Here is a 24,400-nt window from a genome sequence, read left to right on the forward strand (position 1 = left end):
TATGATAATTTATAAATTAGGCATAGCAAGAGATTAACAACTAATAATAAAATGGAATAATTATAACAACATGCCAGAACTGCTCTTGCAATTTGAGGCCACTATTTAGTAAAATAAGTGTTACTTGAATACAAGCACTGCCATACCCTGACAGGTGATCTAATAACACTAAAATGCCAAGTAAGTGACTAACTGGCAGATAGTGTGGGTACACTAGACTAAGGAATGATTCGATAACCCTCATGGGAGAGAGAGCAGGAGGGTATGAGACTTCATGACACTACTCAGAATTGGGTGCAATTTAAAATGTAGGAATTGTTTATTTCTGGATCCATTTAATAACTTTAAAGTGCAGTTGACCACGGGTAATGGAAACTGCGTAAAGTGAAAATGCAGATAAGGGAGGACTACTGTATAAGCTTAAATTTTGTTCACATCATGTTCAACTGGGAAAGAGGCAGAAGAGAATTTTGCTGCATATATTCATTCAGGCATGCTGACTTATCTTGTACCATGCTGCATTCAAGCACGGAACCAAGTTTGTCCTAGAAATGATATCCATTTTGTTGTGACAGGGCCCTGGTAATTTGTTAGGGGAGTCTCTTTATTTTTCAGAATGGGATGGACATCCACATCTTAATAGCCAGTCACAAAGTCCCACCTGGATGAAAAGGAGATTTGGGAAGTTTGGACTATGTGCCCGGAATAAAATGAAACTGGTATTGGTGAAGAGATTACCAGCCTGTGTGATGTGTGGGAGCTATCTAACAGGGTATGACTTCATTCAGGCCTATCCATAGTACTCTGAAAAGAGAAGAGAAGCCTGTGTGAATTATTCGATATACTTGGAAGGTTGCCTTTTGGACACAATTCTTCCTGCATTCATCTTCATCTGGTTTCTTTCCTATGTGAATTCTTTGATTCACTGTGAGGGTTTACTTCTGGGACTGTCTTCTTACATTCACTACCCTCAATTGTTTTTTGCATATCTCTGGTATCAAATGGGGTATTCTTTTTGTCGAAAGGATTTTCTAGTTGTTACATCAATAGGCATTCCCCTCTCCCTGAATTTTCTGGTATATGCTTAGGGTTGACTTCTTATATAATTTCCCATATTCACTGCATTCATAAGATTTCTACCCACTGTGAGTCCTTTGATGTATTCTGAGGTTTGATTTCTGGCCAAAAGTTTTCCCACATTTATCACACTGAAAGGGTTTCTCCCCTGTGTGAATTCTCTGATGATCACTCAGGATTGCTTTCCGGACAAATTTTTTCCCACATTCATTACATTTAAATGGTTTCTCCCCGGTGTGAATTCTTTGATGCACTCTGAGGGTTGATGTCCGGGCAAAAGTTTTCCCACATTCATTACATTTGAATGGTTTCTCTCCCGTGTGAGTTTTCTGATGTTGAGTGAGATGATCTTTTCGCCAGAAGGATTTTTCACATTCATTACACTGGTAAGTTTTCTCCCCAGTGTGAGTTCTCTGATGTATTCTGAGGTTTGACTTCTGGCCAAACGTTTTTCCACATTCATTGCATTGAAAGGATTTCTCCCCTGTGTGGATTCTGTGATGATCTCTGAGGGTGGACTTCTGGACAAACGTTTTCCCACATTCACCACATTCATAGGGTTTTTCTCCTGTGTGAATTCTTTGATGTCCCCTGAGGGTTGACTTCTGGACAAATGTTTTCCCACATTCATTACATTGATAGGGTTTTTCTGCTGTGTGAATTCTCTGATGAGTACTGAGGTGTGACTTCTGGGAGAAAGTTTTTCCACATTCACTACATTCAAATGGTTTCTCTCCTGTGTGAGTTCTCTGATGTTGAATGAGATGTCCTTTCTGACAGAAGGATTTCCCACATTCATTACATTTATAGGGTTTTATCTTTGAGTGACTTCTCTGGCGAACTCTGTGAACCGACGTCTGGTAGGATTTCTTATTTTCATGACATTCAGAGGATTTAACCCAAGTCTGTGTTCTGTCACTATTTACCAATGGGTTCTCTTCTGTGACAGTTGTTTGAGGATCAGTGAGGTATGCCTTTCTGTTGAAATTATTTCCACTTGAATTTAATTCATAATGTTTTATACCCATGTTAAATTTATTATATTCCTCCACAGGTGACTTCTCAAAGGATTTCCCACACTGATTAAGATGCAGGTGTTTCTTCCCTGCGCCAGTTTTCCTGTGGTCAAAGAGAGTTTTCTTATCACAATTTTTCCTAAATTCATCATCTTTAGAGGATGTTTCTCCTGTGTGAGGACTCTTATGTTTAACACAGTTAGCCTTATCATTAAAGGCTTTTCCAATTTTATTACATTCAAAAGTTTGCTCCAAAGTGTGAAACTTTGGATGCTTGGGAAGATTTTCATTATAATTGAGAGCTTTCATGTTTTTATTATGTTCATAAAATTTCTCTCCAGTCTGAGTTTTCTCAAAGTTAATTTTGAAAGGTGAATTCTCACATACATTACAGCAACCTATTTTCTTTGTTGAATAGTTTCTATTATTAATGACAAATTCAGAAATACTTTGCAAATTCACACCCCATGAGTCACATTTGCAGGACATTTTTGTTGGAGCAATAGCAGCTACATGCAGAGTAAATGATTTCCCCAAAACTTTCTCTTCCTCTGTACTCGATGTTTTATTATTGATACGTATTGCTTGCTGCAAGTGTTTGTCTTTGATTTTCTTGTTCTGCTTGATCAGGTCATCACCTCTGTAATCTTCTAAAACAGAAATATTGAAAACATCTTATGACTCTTACATCTTTTGTGGGTAGGGCTTATCAACATACAGCCTATGTTGCACTTAATGATTTATCAAGATTAAATAATTCAGATGTGTGTGTGTGTGTGTGTGTGTAAATACATACATCTCAGACCACTCTCCTTTAAAAAATAATATTGCTATAGTGCAAATGGGAGAGGAAACTGGTAATGAATACATATTTTGCATGTGATTAGTAAGATTTTCCTAACTGGGTGGAGAGAGGAAAGAAAAGAAAATAAAACTTAAGCTTTTTATAGGAGTAGTTATTTTAGGGAGCAGGAAAAACAGAATGGGATAAATACAACAAAAACTCTAAATGTAAGTAGTTTAACAAGGAAAATAGTTGAAAGTAAATTACAGTTGAAAGTAAGTTACAGTCTAGGTCTTGACATTATCTAGATTATAATGGTTAGAATAGTCTACTATCTACATTCTTACAATTTGATATCCCTCAATTCAACATCAAATTAAATTTATAACAGCACCAACTCCTTTATGATTAAATGAAAAAGTTTACAGCTCTAACCCATCTTATGGTTGTGATTCATAGCAAGTATAAGATTGTTGAAATTAAAATGCATTCTTGCAACTAACTTAGATGCACTGCTCCATTCTGGCTGTCATAGCATTGATGTATTCCATCAGAACTAAGCGCTAAGTGAACCTGATCATCCCATCCTAAGTTTCCACATTTCAATCTGACATGAGGGGTACAATTTTAAATAGGGTATCACAGAAAGTTTTACTGTGAAAATGACATTTAAGAGAGGTCTGGATTATTTATGCATTCTAAATGCCTATCCTTGACAGGTCATATTGCAAATATCATCTGCCACTTCTCGCTTACCTCTTAAGATTTTATTAAGCATGAAACAATATATATCTGCATAAAACTTTCATGTGCAACTTAATAGTATTAAATGAACACTCATGGAATCAGAAACCATGTCATGAAACACAAATGGCTCTGCAAAAATCCCTGTGTACCTCTGCTTGGTTATAACTTCTCTATGCTTAGAATTCAACACTCTCCTAATATTTATGTAATCATTTCTTTGATTTTCTTCAGTTTTATCACCAATATATGAATTCCTAAAAATGTAGTTGAATTTTGCCTGCTTCTGACCTTTACATAAATATAACCATATATGCATATGTTTTGTTTTCTTTTGGTTAATACCATGTTTGTAATCAGTGTACAAGATTTTATATGGCTGTATATTTTTTCCTTAAAGAATACAACTGTTTCTCCATTCTACTGTTGATGAGCACAATTTTTGCCAAACATAAACAATACTGCCATTAATATTATTTTATGTATTCCAGAGAACATAATCGTATCTTTCTGTTGGTCATACGGTTAGAAAAGGAATTACTTGGCTACAACATATGTAAAAGTATACCTTGATTAGAAAACATCCTGGTGGGATGCAAAGGCATAAGAATGATACAATGGAATCTGGAGATGTGGGGTGAGGGAAGGGTGGGGAGGGGGAGAGGGGAAAAAGACTACAAATTGGGTTCAGTGTATACTGCTTGGGTGATGGGTGCATCAAAATCTCACAAATCACCACTAAAGAACTTACTCATGTAACCAACACCTGTTCCCCAAACACCTATGGAAATTTTAAAAAAAGAGGCTGGATGTGGTGGCTCATGCCTGTATTCCCAGCACTCTGGGAGGCTGACGCGGGCAGATCACGAGGTCAGGAGATCAAGACCATCCTGGCTAACACGGTGAAACCCCATCTCTATTAAAAATACAAAAAATTAGCCAGGCATGGTGGCGGGCGCCTATAGTGCCAGCTACTCGGGAGGCTGAGGCAGGAGAATGACATAAACCTGGGAGGTGGAGCTTGCAGCGCGCTGAGATTGTGTTACCGCACTCCAGCCTGGGCGACAGAGCAAGACTCCGTCTCAAAAAAAAAAAAAAAAGAAAAAGAAAACATCCTCCTGATATCACAGTGGTTTTACTAGTTTATATTTCCAGTCAGTGGAGGGTGTCTAACATTCCATATACTCACCAAGACTTGGCATTGCCATATTTGTAAACTCGCTTCGTATCTGTTATTTCACCTCATATCTCATTTCATATATTATTTTGTGCTCCATGAAAACTAATGAGATTGAACACATTTTCTAAGATTTACTGGCCATATTAAAAGTTCTTGGTCAATGTTTTTGCCCATTTTTCAATTGGGTTGCCCATCTTTTCCCACAATGACTTGCAGAATTCCTTTACATTTTCAGGAAGCATATCCTTTCTAAGTTATTTGCACTACATGCATATTACGGTAGTTGGTGGCTTGTCTTTTCACCATATGAATGATATATTTTTATTAACAAATTTCTTTCTTTTAATGGAATCAACTTTATTAATCATTTTCTTTTAGCTGCTACTTTTTGTGCCTTTAGACTTTCTAAGAAAAGTCTTGCAGTATTCAGGTGTTCACCCTTAAAGTGATGGAGTCTAACCACTCCTACAGAATTATGTCTACTACTGCTCAGGAACTCACTTGGGTGACTCTGGTTTGAGAATTCTTCCTCTGAGAACCAAGGCTCTTCTCCTTGCTCCAACTTGAAGATAACCTCTGGTTTGAAATGGCAGTACCCTGTAAATAAAGAACACTAGAGGACTTAGACCAGATATATGAGATTTTAGTCTCCAAAAGTGGAAGAAAATACAGCTTCGGAAGCAGTGTCCTGAAAGTGCTCCTTTGCATTTATCACTGGGAGTTGACAACATTTTTCTAGTCCTCGACAGGGCATAGTTACTTTGGAATCCTGAATGAAAAGCCTAAGTAACATTAAACTCTAAGTATATTGTTCATATGTATCGGCACTTAAAAAAGAAATACATTCTATATGGAGTTACAAGGGTAAGTGATGTTTACATGCTCACCCACTGAGACGAGGTGGCTGTATGGAGTTACAAGGGTAAGTGATGTTTACATGCTCACCCACTGAGACGAGGTGGCTGTATGGAGTTACAAGGGTAAGTGATGTTTACATGCTCACCCACTGAGACGAGGTGGCTGTAGTTCTCCAGCATCACATCCCTGTACAGATTCTTCTGAACAGGGGCCATTTGCTGCCACTCCTCCTGGGTGAATTCTATAGTCACATCCTTGAATGACACTGACGCCTGTAACAGTACATTTCTATTCAATCTGAAGGGTTCAGAATTAGATGATGTGCAAAACACCCATGAAAACAATTCTTATCATTTTTTTTTTTTTTTTTTGAGACGGAGTCTTGCTCTGTCGCCCAGGCTGGAGTGCAGTGGCCGGATCTCGGCTCACCGCAAGCTCCGCCTCCCGGGTTCACGCCATTCTCCTGCCTCAGCCACCCGAGTAGCTGGGACTACAGGCGCCTGCCACCTCGCCCGGCTAGTTTTTTGTATTTTTAGTAGAGACGGGGTTTCACCGTGTTAGCCAGGATGGTCTCGATCTCCTGACCTCGTGATCCGCCCGTCTCGGCCTCCCAAAGTGCTGGGATTACAGGCTTGAGCCACCACGCCCGGCCTAATTCTTATCATATTTAACTCTAAAAAGCTTGAACGAATATAAAGGATGCCTATTTTGAATCTAATTTTATCTTATACTTTGAAGGTATTAAATTGGTAAAAAGTTTTTATAGGAGAGGTGCAGTGGCTCATGCCTGTAATCCCAGCACTTTGGGAGGCCAAAGTGGGAGGACTGCTTGAGTCCAGGAGTTCAAGACCAGACTGGGAAACATAAGGCCCTGTCTCTACAAAAAACTTAAAAAATTAGCCAGGTATGGTGGTATGTGCCTGTAGTCCCAGATATTTGGGAGGCTGAGGCAGGAGGATTGCTTGAGCCCAGGAGGCTGAGGCTGCAGTGAGCCATGATCACACCACTGTATACCAGTCTTGGTGACAGAGCAAGACCTTGTCTCAAAGAAAATGTTTATAAATGATCTGTATATATTTATGAGTTATATACATATACTATAAATAGATACATTAGTAAAGCTTTTAATTCTTATTTTTGCAGCCAAAAAATGTAAATGAACTTCCTACAATTTTTATTCCATTCCAACAGACTACCCTGGGCATACATCAGGGCAGGAGTCAGCAAATTATGGCCTTTGGGCCAAATCTGGCTTGCCAGTTTTTTGTGCATGTGTGGTAGAGACAGGGTCTTGCCATGCTGCCTAGGCTAATCTTGAACTCCTGGCCTCAAGTGATCCTCCGACCTTGGCCTCCAAAAAGCTCTGGGATTATAAGTGTGAGTCACTGTACCTGGCCACTTGCCACTTTTTAAAGTCAGTTGGCACACAGGCACACCCAATCATGTTGCATTGTTTATGGCTGTTTTTGTGCTGAAATAGCACTGAGAAATTCCATCAGAGACCTTACGATTGTCAAAACTGAAAATATTTATTACTTGCCTTTATAGAAAAAAAATTACCAACCTCTGGACTAAATAATCATATTAAATTAAAGATAAAGAAAGTATAATACAACAACAAAGGAAACATTTTATATATATAGGAATTATGTAGATGGAAAATAAAAGGATGGAAAAAGATATACCATATAATCAAAACCAAAAGATAGTTGACATGACTGCATTATTATCATACACAGATTTTAAGGTAAGAAAGAGGTATAAAAAATGAGTAACGGGCTGGGTGTGGTGACTCATGCCTGTAATCCTAGCACTTTGGGAGGCCAAAGCAGGTGGATCTTGAGGTCAGGAGTTCGAGACCAGCCTGACCAACATAGTGAAACCCTGTCTCTATTAAAAATACAAAAGTTAGCTGGGCGTGGTGGTGAGTGCCTGTAATCCCAGCTAGTCAGGAGGCTGAGGCAGGAGAATCGTTTGGACCTGGGAGGTGGAGGTTGCAGAGGGCTGAGATTGCTCCACTGCACTCTAGCCTGGGTGACAGAGTGAGATTCTTGTCTCAAAACAACAACAACAACAACAAAACTGAGTAACAATTTGTAATGATAAAACAGTCCTTTCAATAGAAGATACAACAGATCGAAATTGCTATGCACCTGGCAAACACAGCTTCCAAATAGCATTTCTCATTATTCGCAGATTACGGATTTGTAAATTCACATACCAAAATTATTTGCAACCTCAAAATCAACGCTTGCAGTTATTTTGCAGTCATTTGTGGATATGTACAGGAAGGTAAAAAATTTGAATTGCCTGACATACATGTTCTCAGATGAGGCTGAACAAGGTGATCTTCTGCTTTCTTGTTTCAGCTCTGATAATGTAAATAAATGTCCATTTCTCAGTCTATTTAGTGCCATATTTACTGCATTTTTGTGCTTTTTCTTGACAATTTCACTTCTTTTTTTTTTTTTTTTGAGACGGAGTCTCACTCTGTTGCCAGGCTGGAGTGCAGTGATGCGATCTTGGCTCACTGCAACCTCCGCCTGCCAGGTTCAAGAAATTCTCCTGCCTCAGCCTCCCAAGTAGCTGGGACTACAGGCACGTGCCACCATGCCCAGGTAATTTTTTAAATTTTTAGTAGAGATGGGGTTTCACCATGTTGGCCAGGATGGTCTTGATCTCCTGCCCTTGTGATCCGCCCGCCTCAGCCTCCCAAAGTGCTGGGATTACAGATGTGAGCCACCGCGCCCAGCCAATGATTTCACTTTTTAAATGGCCCATATGTATAGCAGTTACGTGCTGTCTAGTGTGCCTCTGTGCAAGACGCCTGTGGTACGTCTCATGGAGAAAACATCTATGTTAGACACGATTCATTCAGGCATTAGGTATGGTGTTGGCCATTAGTTCCATCTTTATAAATCAACAATATTAAATAAGGTGTCTTTATGCAGAAAGACACACAAAAAGATTATGTCCTGACTGGTTGACAAAAATGTGACCAGAGGCTTAACCCTGTATTTCTCCTCTGAGCAATGGTTCAGTATTTATTAGTTCAGTGTTTGTAGTGACTTTTTGGAACATTACTACTGAGAATAATGAGAACTGACCGTATATAAACAAAAGATGACAGAACTGAGATACCAATCTACAATTTTAATTAGTGATTTTAATGTAACTCTCCCAGTAACTCATAGGAAAGCAGATTAAGAAAAACCAACAGGGATATAGAACAGAAGTCAGTGAACTACAGCACAAAGGTCAAATCCAGCTCACCACCACTGTTTTTTTTTTTTTTTTTTTTTTTTTTTTTGGTAAATGAAAAAAACCACCACTACCAATTTTTGTTTGTAAATAAAGTTTTCTTGGAACACAGCCACATTCATTTGTTGATGCATTATTGATGGCTGCCTAACACTACAGCTGCAGAGTCTGGCAGATGCAATAGAGACTGTATCTCTCACAAAGCCTACTATCTGACATTTACAGAAAAAGTTTTCTGACCACTGATACAGAAGACTGAAAAGACATAATTAACCAATGTGACTGACACATATAGGATAACCTCTGCATAAAATAATTCTCTGGTGTCCTTTGCACATCAAAAAAAAAAAAAAAAGACAGTCTATCTCACTAAATTACAAAAAATTACAATCATACAGCGTAGCTTTAGATCTTAGCTTCGAGATGTAGAGAGCTGATAAAAGCAATGCTAACGTCCTCACAAGAACATACCTGGGAAAACAGAAAATTATTATCTTTTTTTCAAACTATTAGGAGAGAGATAGGCACCTGCAGGGAGAATCAGGATGTGCTCATTTGCTAAAGTTAAGTGTATACTAGTCTGAGTGTGTGAAGTCCTCGGGGGCCATACACATAGGGTTATTTTCACCTTGTTACAGGATGAAAGGAAAAATCAAAAGAGAAATTAGGCCGGGCATGGTGGCTCACGCCTATAATTCCAGCACTTTGGGAGGCTGAGGCAGGCAGATCACTTGAGGTCAGGAGTTTGAGACCAGCCTAGCCAACATGGTGAAACCCTGTCTCTACTAAAAATAGAAAAATTAGCCAGGTATGGTGGTGCATGCCCATAAGCCCAGCTACTCGGGTGTCTGAGGCAGGAGAATTGCTTGAACCCGGGAGGTGGAGGCTGCAGTGAGCCGAGATTGCACCACTGCACTCCAGCCTGGGTGACAGAGCGAGACTCCGTCTCAAAAAAACAAAACAAAACAAAAAACCCAAAACCCAGAAACTAGAAAATACATTGAGATTACTCACAATGAATACACAAAATACCAAAATGCATGAGCTGCAGCTAAAGCAGTGCTAAGCGTGAAATTTATAGCAGTAACACCTATATTAAAAATGATCCCAAATCAATACGCTAATTGTACACTTTAAGGAACTAAATGAGGTGGGGACCTTACTACCAACCTTACAAAAATAAAAAAGACAATAAAAGAATACAGTGAACTGTACAGCAACAAATTACATAATCTAGATGAAGTGTACAAATTCCTAGAAACACAAAAACCACCACAATGAACTAAAAAAGAAACAGAACATCTGAACAGACTGATATAAAGACTGAATCAGTAATCCAAATCCTCCCAACAAAGAAAGGTTCAAGACCAACTGTCAGTCTTTAAATGTTTGGTGAAGTCTACCAAACATTTAAAGAAAAACTAATACCAATCCTTCTCTAATTCTTCCAAAAATAGAAGACGAGTGAACATTTCCTAACTCACTCTATGAGTTACCCTGAACCAAAGCCAAACAAAGAAATCACCCAAAAACTATGATCAATATTCCTTCTGAATATGTGTGCAGAAGTTTTCAACAAAATACTAGCAAACCAAATCTTGCAACAAATAAAAAGTACTATACACCATGACCAAGTACAGTTGATTTCCAGGAATGCAAGGTGGCTCACCATAAGAAAATAAATCAGTGTAATACATCACAATAATAAAATGAAGAAAACAAATCACATGATCATCTCAACTGATGCAGAAAAAGCATTTGACAAAAACATGATAAAAAAACAAACATTTAACATAGTAGGACTAGAATAGAACTGCTGCTACACAACAGAAAGCACTTCTGAAAAACTACAGCTAACATAATACACTAGGCTAAAACACAGGAAGGTTTCTTCCAAATACCAGGAATAAGACAGGGGTGCCAGCTTTCATCATTTCTATTCATTATACTGGAAGTTCTAGCTAAAGGAAATAGGTGAGACAAATTTTAAAAACTGCATCCAAATTGGGAAGAAAAAAAGTAAAACTATCTCTATTCTCATAGACCATGAAATTTAACATATAGAAAAGACTAAGGATTCCACAAAAAACTACTAGAACCAATAAATGAATTCAGCAAAATTGTAGGATACAAGATGAACACACAAGAATAATTTCTCTCTCTAAATACTAGCAATGAATAATAAAAAAGAAAATAATTCCATTTATAACAGAACAAAAAATAATAAAATAGGAATAAATTTAACCAAGAAGGTACATGACTTATATGTGAACTAGAAAACATTGCTAAAAGAAATCAGAAGACCCAAATAAATGGCAAGACACCTTGTGTTCATGAATTGGAAAATGTAATACTGTTAAGATGACAATACTCCCTAAAGTGATCTACAGACTCAGTGAAATCTATATCAAAATCCTAATGAACTTTCTGCAGAAATGTTGAACCTACAATTTATATGAAATTGCAAGGGACCCTGAATAGTCAAAACAATCTAGAAAAAAAAAAAAGAAAAAAATTGGAGGGATTACATTTCCTGATTTAAAGACTTATTATAAAGCAACAGTAATTAAGAGAGTGTGGTACTGGCATAAATACAGATATACAGATCCACAGAATAGCACTGAGAGCCCAGAAATAAACCCATACATTGATCGTTTATTAGGAAAAAAATAGTTTTCAACAGATGATGCTGGGATAATTGAATCTCACCAAAAGATTGAAGTTGGACTCCTACCTTATACCGTATTTTAAAATTGCCTCAAAATAGCCAGGTGTGGGGCCTCACACCTGTAATCCCAGCACTTCGAGAGGCTGAGGCAGGCAGATCACTTGAGATTAGGAGTTCATGACCAGCCTGGTCAACATGGTGAAACTCTGTCTCTACTAAAAAAATATAAAAATTAGGCCGGGCGCGGTGGCTCAAGCCTGTAATCCCAGCACTTTGGGAGGCCGAGACAGGTGGATCACGAGGTCAGGAGATCGAGACCATCCTGGCTAACACCGTGAAACCCCGTCTCTACTAAAAAATATAAAAAACTAGCCAGGTGTGGTGGCGGGCGCCTGCAGTCCCAGCTACTCGGGAGGCTGAGGCAGGAGAATGGCGTGAACCCGGGAGGCGGAGCTTGCAGTGAGCTGAGATCCGGCCACTGCACTCCAGCCCGGGCGACAGAGCGAGACTCCGTCTCAAAAAAATAAATAAATAAATAAAAATAAAAAAATAAAAATTACCCAGGCGTTGTGGTGCACACCTGTAATTTCAGCTATTTGGGAGGCTGAGGTGGGAGAATCACTTGAACCTGGGAGGCAGACGTTGCAGTGAGCCAAGATCATGCCATTGGACTCCGGCTGGGGCAACAGACCAAGACTCTTAATCTCAAAAAAAGAAAAAAAAAAGGCCTTAAAACGGATCACAGACCTAAATATAAGAGTTTAACTGCGTGACTCTTAGATGAAATCAGGAGTAAACCTTTATGACCTTGGATTTGGCAATGGCTTCCTGGATATGATACCAAAGGAAAAAAATTAGACTTCATCACAATTAAACTTTTGTGCAAAGGATACCATCAAGATAGTGAAAACAACCCACAGAATAGGAGAAAATATTCACAAATACTACATTTAATATCTAGTAGCCAGAATACATAAAGAACTCTTATAACTGAACAAAAAACATAATCCAAAATGGGCAAAGGACTTGGATAGACATTTTTCCAAAGACAATAAACAAATAGCCAATAAGCACGTGAAAAGATGTTGAATATCATTAATGAAGGAAATGCAAATCAGTCAAATGACACACCACCTCACACCCACTAAGATGTCCATAATTTTTAAGTGGTTGTAATGATGTGGAGAAAGTGGAACCCTAATACACTGCTGGTGGGAATGTAAAATGGTGCAGCCACTGTGGAAAACAGTTTGGCAGTTACCAAAAATGATAAATCAAGAGTTACCATATGAGTCAGAAGTTCCTTTCCTAAGGTTTAGTCCCAAGAGAAAACAGGTGTCCAAACAAAACCTTGTGCATGAATGTTATTAGCAGCACTAGTCCTAACAGTCAAAAGGGAGAAACAATCCAAATGCCCATCAGTTGAATGAATAAACAACATGGTATATCCACACAATGGAATATTATTCAGTCATAAAAAGGAATGATGTACATAAAAAGGATGGATGAACCTTGAAAACAGTATACCAAGTAAAAGGGATAGTCATAAAGGGCCAGGTGTGGTGGGTGACACCTGTAATCCCAGCACTTTGGGAGGCTGAGGTGGGCGGATCACCTGAGGTCAGGAGCTCCAGACCACCCTGGCCAACATGGTGATACCCCGTCTCTACTAAAAAAAAAAAAAAAAAAAAAAAAAAAAGAAAAGAAAAATTAGCCAGGCATGACGGTGGATGCCTGTAATCCCAGCTACCCGGGAGGCTGAGGCAGAACTGCTTGAACCTGGGGGGGCGGATGTTGCAGTGAGCTGAGATCGTGCCATTGCACTCTAGGCTGGGCGACGAGAGCAAAACTCAGTTTCAAGAAAAAAAAAAGGAAAATAGAAATAGCCACAAAGATCACATATTATGTGACTTCGCTTATTACAAATGTCCAGAACAGCCAAACATATAGAAATAGAACATAGATAAGTTGTTGTTTAGGGTTGAGATTATGTATGTCAGGATGGGGGATGATAGCTAAATGATATGAAATTTCTTTTTGAAGTGATGAAAACATTCTAAAATTGTGGCAATGACTGCACAACTCTACAAATATACTAAAACCCACAAAATTGTACACTTTAAAAGTGTGAATTGGCCGGGCGCGGTGGCTCAAGCCTGTAATCCCAGCACTTTGGGAGGCCGAGACGGGCGGATCATGAGGTCAGGAGATCGAGACCATCCTGGCTAACACGGTGAAACCCCGTCTCTACTAAAAATACAAAAACTAGCCGAGTGAGGTGGCGGGCGCCTGTAGTCCCAGCTACTCGGGAGGCTGAGGCAGGAGAATGGCGTAAACCCGGGAGGCGGTGCTTGCAGTGAGCTGAGATCCGGCCACTGCACTCCAGTCCGGGCGACAGAGTGAGACTCCGCCTCAAAAAAAAAAAAAGTGTGAATTATATGGTATGTGAATTGTATCTCCATAAAGCTGTTAAAAATAAAGGACACTAGAATAAGTAGGATGATTTGGATTTTCTATATCCTATTAAAGAAACTGAGTTCATGAGCAAAAACCAGGCACAAGAAAAACTCCAAGGCTAGACTACCTCACAGGTATATTTTTCCAAACATTTAAGGATGAAATAAACAGCAATCTTAAACTTGTTCAGAGAACAGAAAATGAGTAACTGTTTCCAAACTCATGTTTTGAGAATATAATGTTGACGCCAAAACTTGACATTACATGACAGAAAAACTGCAAGCCAGTATCTTTCCATTAATGTAGACACAAAAATATTAATTGAAATATTAACAAATTGAATCCAGAAATAAATTAAAGTGATAGCAAATGTGGGAATTATCCCAGGAATGCAAGGTTGGTTAAACATTGATAAATCTACCAATATAATTCACCTCTTTAACAGACTAAAGGAATAAAATTATATGATTATCTCACTAGATGCAAGAACAGCCATCTGACAAAATACTCATGCATGATAAAAAAAAAAAAAACTCAGGAAACTGAAAACAGAGAGGGAACTTCCTTATTCTAATTAAGGACATATACAAAAAACATGTAGTTAAAATAAGACTCAATGGTGAAATACTGAGTACCCCTCAGGTGAGGTATAAGACAAGGATTTCTATTATCACCATTTGTACCATACATTTTACTGGAAGTCCTAGCAGTAAGGCTAAAAAGAAATTAAAGATATAAAAACTGTAAAGGAAGAAGTAAAATTGTCTTTTTTGCAAAAACAATTTTGCATATTTAAAATCCAAAAGAATCCACAGATAAGCTATTAGAATGAGTGAATTTTGTAAAATGCCTAGGTATAAGATCAATACTAAAAAATCCATTGTATTTTAATAAACCAACAATAAACTGGACAATGACATTTAAAATGCAGTATCATTTGTGCTATTATCAAAATAGATCAAATACCTAGGAATAAATCTAACAAAAGACGTGAAAGACTTCACCTCTACTCTGAAAAACTTTCCATCAGGATTTTCCGTGAAAACTGATAAAACTTCCATGAACATGAAAAGGGCCCAAAACAGTAAATAAATTCACTAAAATTCGTGACTTACTATAAAGCAACAGTAATTATGACAGTGAAGTACTAGCAAAAAGATAACATAATTGGACCAAAGGAAGAAAACATACAGTCTACATCAGACCCGCATACAAGTCACTTGACTGACAAAAGACACAGCTGCAATTCAGTTGACAGAGGATGGTCTTTCTAACAAATGGTGCTAGAGCAACTGGATATCCATACGGAAATATGAACCTTGACACTCACGTTATACCAAACACAAAAGCTAACTCTATGTGGATCAAGCTAAAATAAACAAGTATGTAGTAACAATATAGGAGAATATCTGTATGATCTTAGAGTAGGGAAAGAACTTTCAAATATGATACACAAGGAACTGCCATTAAAGAAAAGACGATTCTGACCTTTATTAAACGTAAAAACTTTGTTGTCAAAGATATTATTTAAAAAATGAATAGGGATGTCACAGAATCCAAGAACATTAGTAATGCACACACAGCAAAAAAAATTTACTGAAAATATTGAAATAATTCCTACTTAAAAAGAAGCAAATAACCCAATTAAAACAGAGTTGAATAGGTACTTTACACATTACATAAAAGGAAAGGATGTCTAAATGGTCAAAACACAAACAATGGTGCCCAACATTAGTATTTACCATAGAAAAGCAAATTATAAATTTTGATGAGATACTACACTATACAGGCACCAAAATGGCTAAAAACAAAAAGATTGATAGTAACAAGTGTTGCTCAGAATCTGGTACAGCCAGAATGCTAGTGAGAATGCAAAGTGATTCAACCACTTAAGCAAGCTACTTGCAGTATGTACTAAAGCTGAACATATGTTTATTTATGAACCAGCAATTCCGTTTCTAGGTATATCCCAAAAGCAATGAGGACATACCAAAAGACACAAAAGAATATTCACAGCAGCCTGATTCCTGATAGTCTCAAACAGGAAAAACCAATGAAAAATGGGACTAAGAGGAGAATGAGGAAATAAATTATGGTCTATTCATACAATGAAACACAGCTCAGTGATAAAAGGGAAATATTAAGATACAGAGCAAAACATTCCCTTGAAAACCGTAAAAGAACACATTTTGTATGATTCTATTGGTACGATATTCAAAAACGAATTTACCTTTTTTTCCCTAACATACGAGGTCAGTGGTTGCCCTGTAGAGGGGAGCAGTGGTGTTATCTTAATCTGGGTATTAACTTACATGAATTTACGTATGTAAAAATTCATCCAGTTATACACTTCAGAGTACACTTTACTGGTGTTAAAACTGCATCTCAGTTAAAGAACTAAGTTTTTAAAAGGAAAAAAGAGTATATAAAAGAGAAAGAAAAAATTAACAAAATATATGTAGTGGGTAATTTGGGAAGGTGGGAACATATTAATTATATTATTTCTTTGTATCTTTCTATGTTTGAACAATTTCTCAATTCCTCACAGGAAAAGGAAATTTGGACATAGATTCATATAGAGGAAAGATGATGTGAGGACAGACATCTAAGCCATGGAACAAGGTCCTTCCCTCACAGCTCTCAGAAGGAACCAAACCTGTTGACATCTTTTTTCCTTTTTTGAGACGGAGTCTCACTTTGTCGCCCAGGCTGGAGTATAGTAGCATGATCTTGGCTCACTGCAACCTCCGCCTCCCAGGTTCAAGCAATTCTCCTGCCTCAGCCTCCCGAGTAGCTGGGATTACAGGCGCCCGCCACCACGCCCAGCTAACTTTTATATTTTCAGTAGAGACAGGGTTTCACCGTGTTGGCCAGGCTGGTCTTGAACTCCTGACTTCAAGTGATCTGCTCGCGTTGGCCTCCCAAAGTGCTGGGATTACAGGCGTGAGCCACCGACCCCAGCCCGTTGACATCTTGATCTCAGACTTCTGGCCTCCAGAATGGTAGGAAAATAAATTGCTGTTTAATCTACCCAGTCTGTGATTCTTTATCATGGCAGCCCTAGCAAACTAATACCCCTAGTCTGGCTCTAACCTTTATCTCCCTTCCCTCTCTTATTATTCCCTAAGAGGAAGTCCAAATTGCAAGGGGCAAAAATCCTTACTGGACCTTGCATGCCTTGTTTAGCCCACTCTCAAAATGCAGTAATCTCCTGTACTGCAACAATGAAAACCTTACCCATTGTTCAGGACAAAATCCTTTTCAACTCTCCACCTCTGATCAACAGAGCCTACACCATCCATCTGTCCTTTCTTTGACAATCTGTTTACCTGAACCTCTGTTTCTGTTACCTAAAAAACTGTATTAATAAAAAAACTGAAAAACTGTATTAATAAAAGCCTGAGTTTGGCACTAAGCCCTCTACTTCCACTGAGGGAAGAGCAGAAGCAACATACTGCATTTATTTCAAGGCTGTTACTAGAAAGATTTGCACGGACACTTACGTGAAGACCAACAAAGACATTTTTCCTGACTTTGATAACTTTAGATTCCATGAGGAATCAGTCTGGTTTAAGCTTCTCATCAATGCAAATCTGTAAACAAATATTGTCTGTCTGACTCTCTGCCATGGCTATCAGAAAGAATGAAAACTGCAGTTACATTTAGGAAAATCTGTAACATCAGGAGACCTGCATCTTTCCACATGCCAATTCTGCTGTGCTACTGTCCTGCTTTTCTATACATTCCTGGAATGATTTTGATCCATTTCCACATTTCGATATTAGTATGTGGACCCTTAAACACCTATGAAATCCATGATGAAAAAGGTGTTAGCAAATAACTCACCTGAGATATGTTCATTTTCTGCTGCTCCTGAAAGAGTGTGGAGAACCGTAAAGGATAACCTGGGGGTGAGGAAGGAGTCATGAGATATCTGGGCAGCCTCTATCTTCCCTGCCTACCAATGTCATCACACGAGCTGGGGAAAAAGACCTCTCTACAAAACATGTTCCTTTGACCCTTGAGAAGGGACAGGAAGCACTATAGAGAAAGCACCTCCTGAATATGTGCATCTTTAATATGATCATGTGGATGAACCCTTGCTGATTTTTCTTTTTTTTTTTTGAGACAGGATCCGGCTCTGTTGCCCAGGCTGGAGTGCAGTGGTGCGATCTCAGCTCACTGCAACTTCCACCTCCTGGGTTCACGCGATTCTCCCATCTCAGCCTCCTGAGTAGCTGGGACCAAAGGCACCCACCAATACGCCCGGCTAAGTTTTGTATTTTTTTGTAGAGACGTGGTTTTGCCATGTAGCTTAGGCTGGTCTCGAACTCTTGACCTAAAGCAACCTGCCCACCTTGGCCTCCCAAAATGCTGGGATTGGAGGGGTGAGCCACCACGCCTGGCTCCTTGCTGTTTTTCATCAGATGATTGTAGATTATTTTCCTATTGATTTATTTAAAACGTATGTCTTCTTTGACAAAAAACTAAAACAGAATTAACATTAATATTCTGTTAATATTATTTACACCAATAGAAAACACAAAACTGAAAAAAAGGAGATGCTGAAAGACAGATTATTTTAAAATCTTTTTGTTCTAACTTATAGTTTCTCAAAAAGACTTTCGATAAGACACTTCTGGTGACTCACCTGTGACAGAGCAAACAGCACTGTGCTTTGCTCCAAGCTCTGTCCTGAGTGACCATGGACAAACTGTTCATCCCAGGTTCAACACTTCTTAAGGTTTTAAAAGAGTCAGAAATAGAAATTCTTTCCTGTATTATCATTTTTGTCATTCTACAGGTTCAGGACATAGGCAACCCTAGGATATCTCTAGATGCTACATGTGACAGATGTTGTGTGAAACTGACTCAGAATCTGGAAAGAGTGAGGCAAGAATGAAGAAAATGGGGGCTCTAGGAGGAGGATTAGAGACAGAATTTCCTCAGCCCTGGATGGTTATGCCTTCCTTGCAGACCATGGAGAAAAGCCCTCCAATAATGTGGCTTTTCCTGTGCAGTCTGACAGTCACCCATCCCTCCCAACCCCAGCTTACCACCTTCTGCAAGTTGGCCCACAGTATTCAGTGTCACGCAATCTGTGATGGCTTCTGGATGTGGCGACATCACCAAGTCTGGAGCTTTCTGGGCAAGGGGATAAAGAACTGCTGCCGGTTGGGCAAATCAAGACCTGCTTCTCTCTGGGTTCTTCTGCATCTGTTCGGAAGCCCTCGTGACGAGGTCTCTGTCCTGTCAGACGGCAGTTCTTTGGTGGGACTCCTGTTCCTGGGGCTCCCCCCTTCCTGCAACATAAAGAACTGCTTTGTTCCAGAGAAGCTGGGGCTGAGGCCTGGGTAACGAATTCATTTTAGTTGAAACTTTCATGGAAAGCAGTGTTCTTCACCTCAGCACAACTTACATTTTGGGCTGGATAATTCTCTGACATAAGGAGCGGTCCTGTGCATTTAAGGATGTTTAGGAGCATTTCTAAACATGCACTAGATATTAGGACACCCCTTCTTCCTGTTGTGACAATCAAAAATGTCTCCAGGCTGGGCATGGTGGCTCACGCCTGTAATCCCAGCACTATGGGAGGCCAAGGCGGGTGGATCGCCTGGGTTCAGGAGTTCAAGACAAGCCTGGCCAACATGGTGAAACCCCACCTCTACTAAAAATACAAAAAAATTAGCTGGGCATGGTGGTGCATGCTTGTAATTCCAGCTGAGATTACAAGCTGGGAGGCTGGGGCAGGAGAATCACTTGAACCCGGGAGGTGGAGGCTGCTGTGAGCTGAGATCACACCACTGCATTCCAGCTTGGGCCAGAGAGCGAAACTCAGTCCCCCCCTACCCCCCGCCAAAAAGTCTCCTGACATTCCCAAAGTTCCCTGGGGAGCAAAATCCTCCTGGTGAAGAACTGACCTAAGGCCTTAAACCGGATTCTCTTGGCATTCGTTAGAACCCTGCTATCCATGACTACAGCCTCCAATCACATCAACTACTGAGCACCTGAAATGAGGCTAGGGCCACATGTCCAAGTAACATTTTGGATACATTGAGAAAACCACAGTATGTTCTTAAAATTAATTTCATATTTTAGATTTTCATGTAGCTACTCATTTAGCATTTAAAATTACATATGTGACTCATCTTCACTGCCCTAGAATATCAGACTGACTTCTAAAGACAGAGACAGCAGGGACAGCACAGGAGGTGGCAGAAGCCTCAGTCTAACCCAGTGGCTCTGGAGGCATCCCAGAAACCCCACAACAAACACACTTGCCACATAGTAGGATTCTGTCCACGCTGACCTCACAATCATTGTCCTGGGGTTTTGGGGACAAGTCACTCACCTAGTGCTGTGAAGGCTGCAATGCTGGGTTAGGTAGGTGGGTCATTACAAACAGCCTGATTCGGGGAGTAAAGTGTATACGTATTGACATCCCAGTTCCCTCATCCTTTGTGAGCCTGGCTCTGTCATTTCACCCCTCCTTCATTTTTAATGATATAAATAGTGTGGTTGTGAGAATTAAATGAAATACTACATGAAAAGAACGAAGTGTCTTCCAAATATAACGGGAATCAACATTTATACGCTGCTTAGTAACTAGCGCTGAGCTAAATGCTTTACAGGTGATGGCTTTTCTTTGAACGACACAAAGCAGTTTTTACTAATATCCTCATTTTCAAACGCTCCAGTGACAGAGCCAAAGTTCACCAGGTCCTTCTAGCTCCAAGGCTCGGGCTCTCACCGCAGACCCAGGGACCATACGCGCTTTGTGGCAGGTTCAAGGTCAATACAATAAATGCATTTCCCTCCTGCAGCCAGCGCCTCGTTTTCCGACGCCTGGCTGCATTCTGGCACCCACACCTCGGCCCGCACCGAGCACCATCCAACAAGGACCCAGCCCCACCTAACGTCCCCGGAGCCCTCCCACACCGGCCCTTCTCAGGCTGGGGTCCCAGGCTGCCCCGGGCACAGGGAGCGGAGGGCCTGCTTTTGGGGAGTTCCCGGGACGTCGCGTTCCCGCCCCCTGGACACTAGCCCATCCCTCCCTGCAGGTCCGCAATCCGCGCGGGGAGCCAGCGCTCTCACCTGAGTTGCAAACCCTCCGCACCCGCAAACGAGTGGTGGAAGCCGGAAACTGGGGCGACTGCACATGCGCAGACGAAAACGCAGGATATCCGTTCCCAGCATGCTGCGCGGTAACCCCTAACCTAAGTTTCACAGGAAGTACGGCGCCGGCTCTCGGTGTTTTTTGTTTGTTTTTGTTTTTCCCCCAAGATTTACAGAGAAATAACATGGACTGTCCTGATAACTGGAGCCCGGGTTCTGTCAGAGCCCCAGAGGTTGTGGGTTAGACTTGAGGACATAACAGCAAATGCAGCGTGTGGTTGAAGAAAGCAAGAGCTGCGGAAGACGTTTGAAAACAATTGGAAAATTGGTATACGGATTGGAAATTAGAATTAATTGTGGCAACATTAGGATTATGTAGGTAATCTTGCGTATTCATAAAGAGATGTATTTTTAAGTGTTTAGGATTGTATTGTGCTTGTAAGTTTTTGGTTTTTATTTTATTTTGAGACGGAGTCTCACTGTCTCCAGTCTGGAGTGAGGGGGCGCGATCTCGGCTCACTGCAAGCTCCGCCTCCTGGGTACCAGCGATTCCCCTGCCTCAGCCTCCCAAGTAGCTGGGACTACAGGTGCCCGCCACCATGCCCAGCTGATTTTTGTATTTTTAGTAGAGACTGGGTTTCACCATGTTAGCCAGGATGGTCTCGAACAACAGACCTCAAGTGATCCGCCTGCCTTGGCCTCCCAAAGTGCTGGGTATACAGGCGTGACCTACCCGCCCAGCCCGTTTGTAAGTTCTTTTAAAAAAATAATTAGAATCAAGACCATCCTGGCTAACACGGTGAAACCCCGTCTCTACTGAAAAAATACAAAAAAACTAGCCGGGCGAGGTGGCGGGCGCCTGTAGTCCCGGCTGCTTGGGAGGCTGAGGCAGGAGAATGGCGTGAAAACCCGGGAGGCGGAGCTTGCAGTGAGCTGAGATCCGGCCACTGCACTCCAGCCTGGGCGACAAAGCGAGACTCCGTCTCAAAAAAAAAAAAAAAAAAAAAAAATTAGAAATGGCAAGTATGGCAAAATGTTAAGAATATCAACTTCTAGATTATGGACATGCTTATTGACTGCTTGCTCTTTATGTGTTGGAAAATTTTGTAATATAAAGTTTATAAAGGGAAAAATTTGGACTGTCATGTTACAAGTGTGCCTTTTAGAGCTGCCACAAAAATATATAAACAGTTTGGTGAATAAAGCTGTAAAATGCAACAAATACTAGAAAATGGAATCCATTATTAACATAAAAGAATAATATTTGTGATCCTCAGAGTTTATCTCTGGGGGAAAAAAAAGAAAAAGCAAGTAAGCTGTTCAGTATTACATAATGCCTGAAGTACACACAATCCCAAATAAGAAAACCGTTATCCACAAATTATGCATCTCTTAGAGATGAGCTTGCTTAAACCTTATGTGGTATGCTTCTGAAATCAGGAACAAAGTTAGAAACCTCTCGGAACAGTATTTTTTTTTTTTTTTTTTGAGACGGAGTCTTGCTCTGTCACCCAGGCTGGAGTGCAGTGGCGGGATCTCAGCTCACTGCAAGCTCCGCCTCCCGGGTTCACGCTATTCTCCTGCCTCAGCCTCCAGAGTAGCTGGGACTACAGGCGCCCGCCACCTCGCCCGGCTAGTTTTTTTGTATTTTTTAGTAGAGACGGGGTTTCACCATGTTAGCCAGGATGGTCTCGATCTCCTGACCTCGTGATCCGCCCGTCTCGGCCTCCCAAAGTGCTGGGATTACAGGCTTGAGCCACCGCGCCCGGCGGAACAGTATTTTATGACACTCTTTTTAGTAACACACATACACTCGCACGGTTGATACTAACAGGTTATTTTATATAGCAATGATAAGAATAAGTTCTGATTAGCAAGAAAAAAGATTAATGGTAACAGTAAATAGTGCAGTATATATGAATCAAGGTATAAAACTTTACTGTTGACACTGAAAAACACTTTAATAGATACTGGAGGAAAAGACTAACATTTGTTTTTAAAAATTCTAATCCAGGTTTTCTATCTTTTTCTTTTTCTTTTTTATTTTATTTTATTTTTTTTGAGACAGTCTCGCTTTGTGGCCCAGGCTGGAGTGCAGTGGCGCTATCTTGGCTCGCTACAAGCACCGTCTCCCGAGTTAACGCCATTCTCCTGCCTCAGCCTCTCGAACAGCTGGGACTACAGGCGCCCGCCACCTCGCCCGGCTAATTTTTTGTATTTTTAGTAGAGACGGGGTTTCACTGTGTTAGCCAGGATGGTCTCTATCTCCTGACCTTGTGATCCGCCCGCCCCGGCCCCCCAAAGTGCTGGGATTACAAGCGTGAGCCACCGCGCCCGGCCTGTATTTTCTTTTTTTGACATTTATATATATTGCCTGTTTTCCTAAAGGAACTATTCCAACTTTCATTCTAATAAAAACTTATGGTAATGATCGGAAAAGAACTGAAAATGCATAGCAATGTCTCTGTATTTACTATGTATACTATCACTAAATATTTAAAAATTTACCTGGTGCAGTAGAAGTTCAACTATAGGAAAAAGAACGTAGTATGTATCAGCTGGCTTTTAAAGCAGTGGAAAGAGAACCTTCAGTAACCTCGTTAGGACAATGACATAGGCGCTGCAACAAAGGACATGTCCATGGCACTAACATTACAATCAATACTTTTCACAAGGATTCATTCAACAAAAGCAATTAAAAATATCAAAGTTGGCCGGGCGCGGTGGCTCAAGCCTGTAATCCCAGCACTTTGGGAGGCCGAGACGGGCGGATCACGAGGTCAGGAGATCGAGACCATCCTGGCTAACATGGTGAAACCCCGTCTCTACTAAAAAATACAAAAAACTAGCCGGGCGACATGGCGGGCGCCTGTAGTCCCAGCTACTCGGGAGGCTGAGGCAGGAGAATGGCGTGAACCCGGGAGGCGGAGCTTGCAGTGAGCTGAGACCCGGCCACTGCACTCCAGCCTGGGCGGCAGAGCGAGACTCCGTCTCAAAAAAAAAAAAAAAAATATCAAAGTTTAAAATTTTTAAATTATACATTGCTTAAGTTTTTAAGAAAAACAAGTGTTTTAAAAAGATAAACCCTTAAATTCCTTTCCAGGGAAAGGCTCGCCCTTCACTTCTGTCCGAAGGCCAAGACCTTGCCTGGTGTCCAAAGAGCTGCTCTCCGCAGCTTCCAAGTTCGGCGCTGTGTGTGTAGATGTAGCACCACCGCAGCTAATAAATGTTTGCAGTGA

At 40.4% G+C, this 24,400-nt stretch overlaps 1 protein-coding gene and 2 long non-coding RNA genes across 12 annotated transcripts; 2 read left to right on the top strand and 1 right to left on the bottom strand.

Moving 5' to 3' along the window:
* Positions 1 to 295: 295 nt before the first annotated feature.
* ZNF510 (zinc finger protein 510) lies at positions 296 to 21,233 on the bottom strand. 10 transcript variants are annotated; one of them, XM_033236676.1, is made up of 6 exons: positions 21,141 to 21,233; positions 19,103 to 19,348; positions 17,892 to 17,950; positions 5,805 to 5,931; positions 5,303 to 5,398; positions 296 to 2,743 (listed from the first exon to the last, which is right to left on the bottom strand). In XM_033236676.1, the coding sequence occupies exons 2-6, from the start codon at positions 19,170 to 19,172 to the stop codon at positions 1,137 to 1,139; spliced, it is 1,959 nt and encodes a 652-aa protein (XP_033092567.1). In that variant the 5' UTR covers positions 19,173 to 19,348; positions 21,141 to 21,233; the 3' UTR covers positions 296 to 1,136. The 10 variants fall into 10 exon arrangements, with proteins under 10 accessions (XP_033092567.1, XP_033092568.1, XP_033092566.1 ...); XM_033236677.1 differs by having other exon boundaries at positions 19,106 to 19,348; positions 21,141 to 21,189; XM_033236675.1 differs by lacking the exon at positions 21,141 to 21,233 and adding an exon at positions 18,697 to 18,740 and having other exon boundaries at positions 296 to 2,740; positions 17,892 to 17,918; positions 19,103 to 19,317.
* LOC117098291 lies at positions 11,834 to 19,886 on the top strand. The gene is made up of 2 exons (XR_004443309.1): positions 11,834 to 11,878; positions 19,797 to 19,886. It is a non-coding gene; the product is annotated as an uncharacterized LOC117098291 (long non-coding RNA).
* LOC117098292 lies at positions 21,221 to 24,400 on the top strand. The gene is made up of 2 exons (XR_004443310.1): positions 21,221 to 21,536; positions 24,265 to 24,400. It is a non-coding gene; the product is annotated as an uncharacterized LOC117098292 (long non-coding RNA).

This window comes from Trachypithecus francoisi, unplaced genomic scaffold, assembly GCF_009764315.1.
Source record: "Trachypithecus francoisi isolate TF-2019V2 unplaced genomic scaffold, Tfra_2.0 Lachesis_group16, whole genome shotgun sequence".
Taxonomy (NCBI): domain Eukaryota; kingdom Metazoa; phylum Chordata; class Mammalia; order Primates; family Cercopithecidae; genus Trachypithecus; species Trachypithecus francoisi.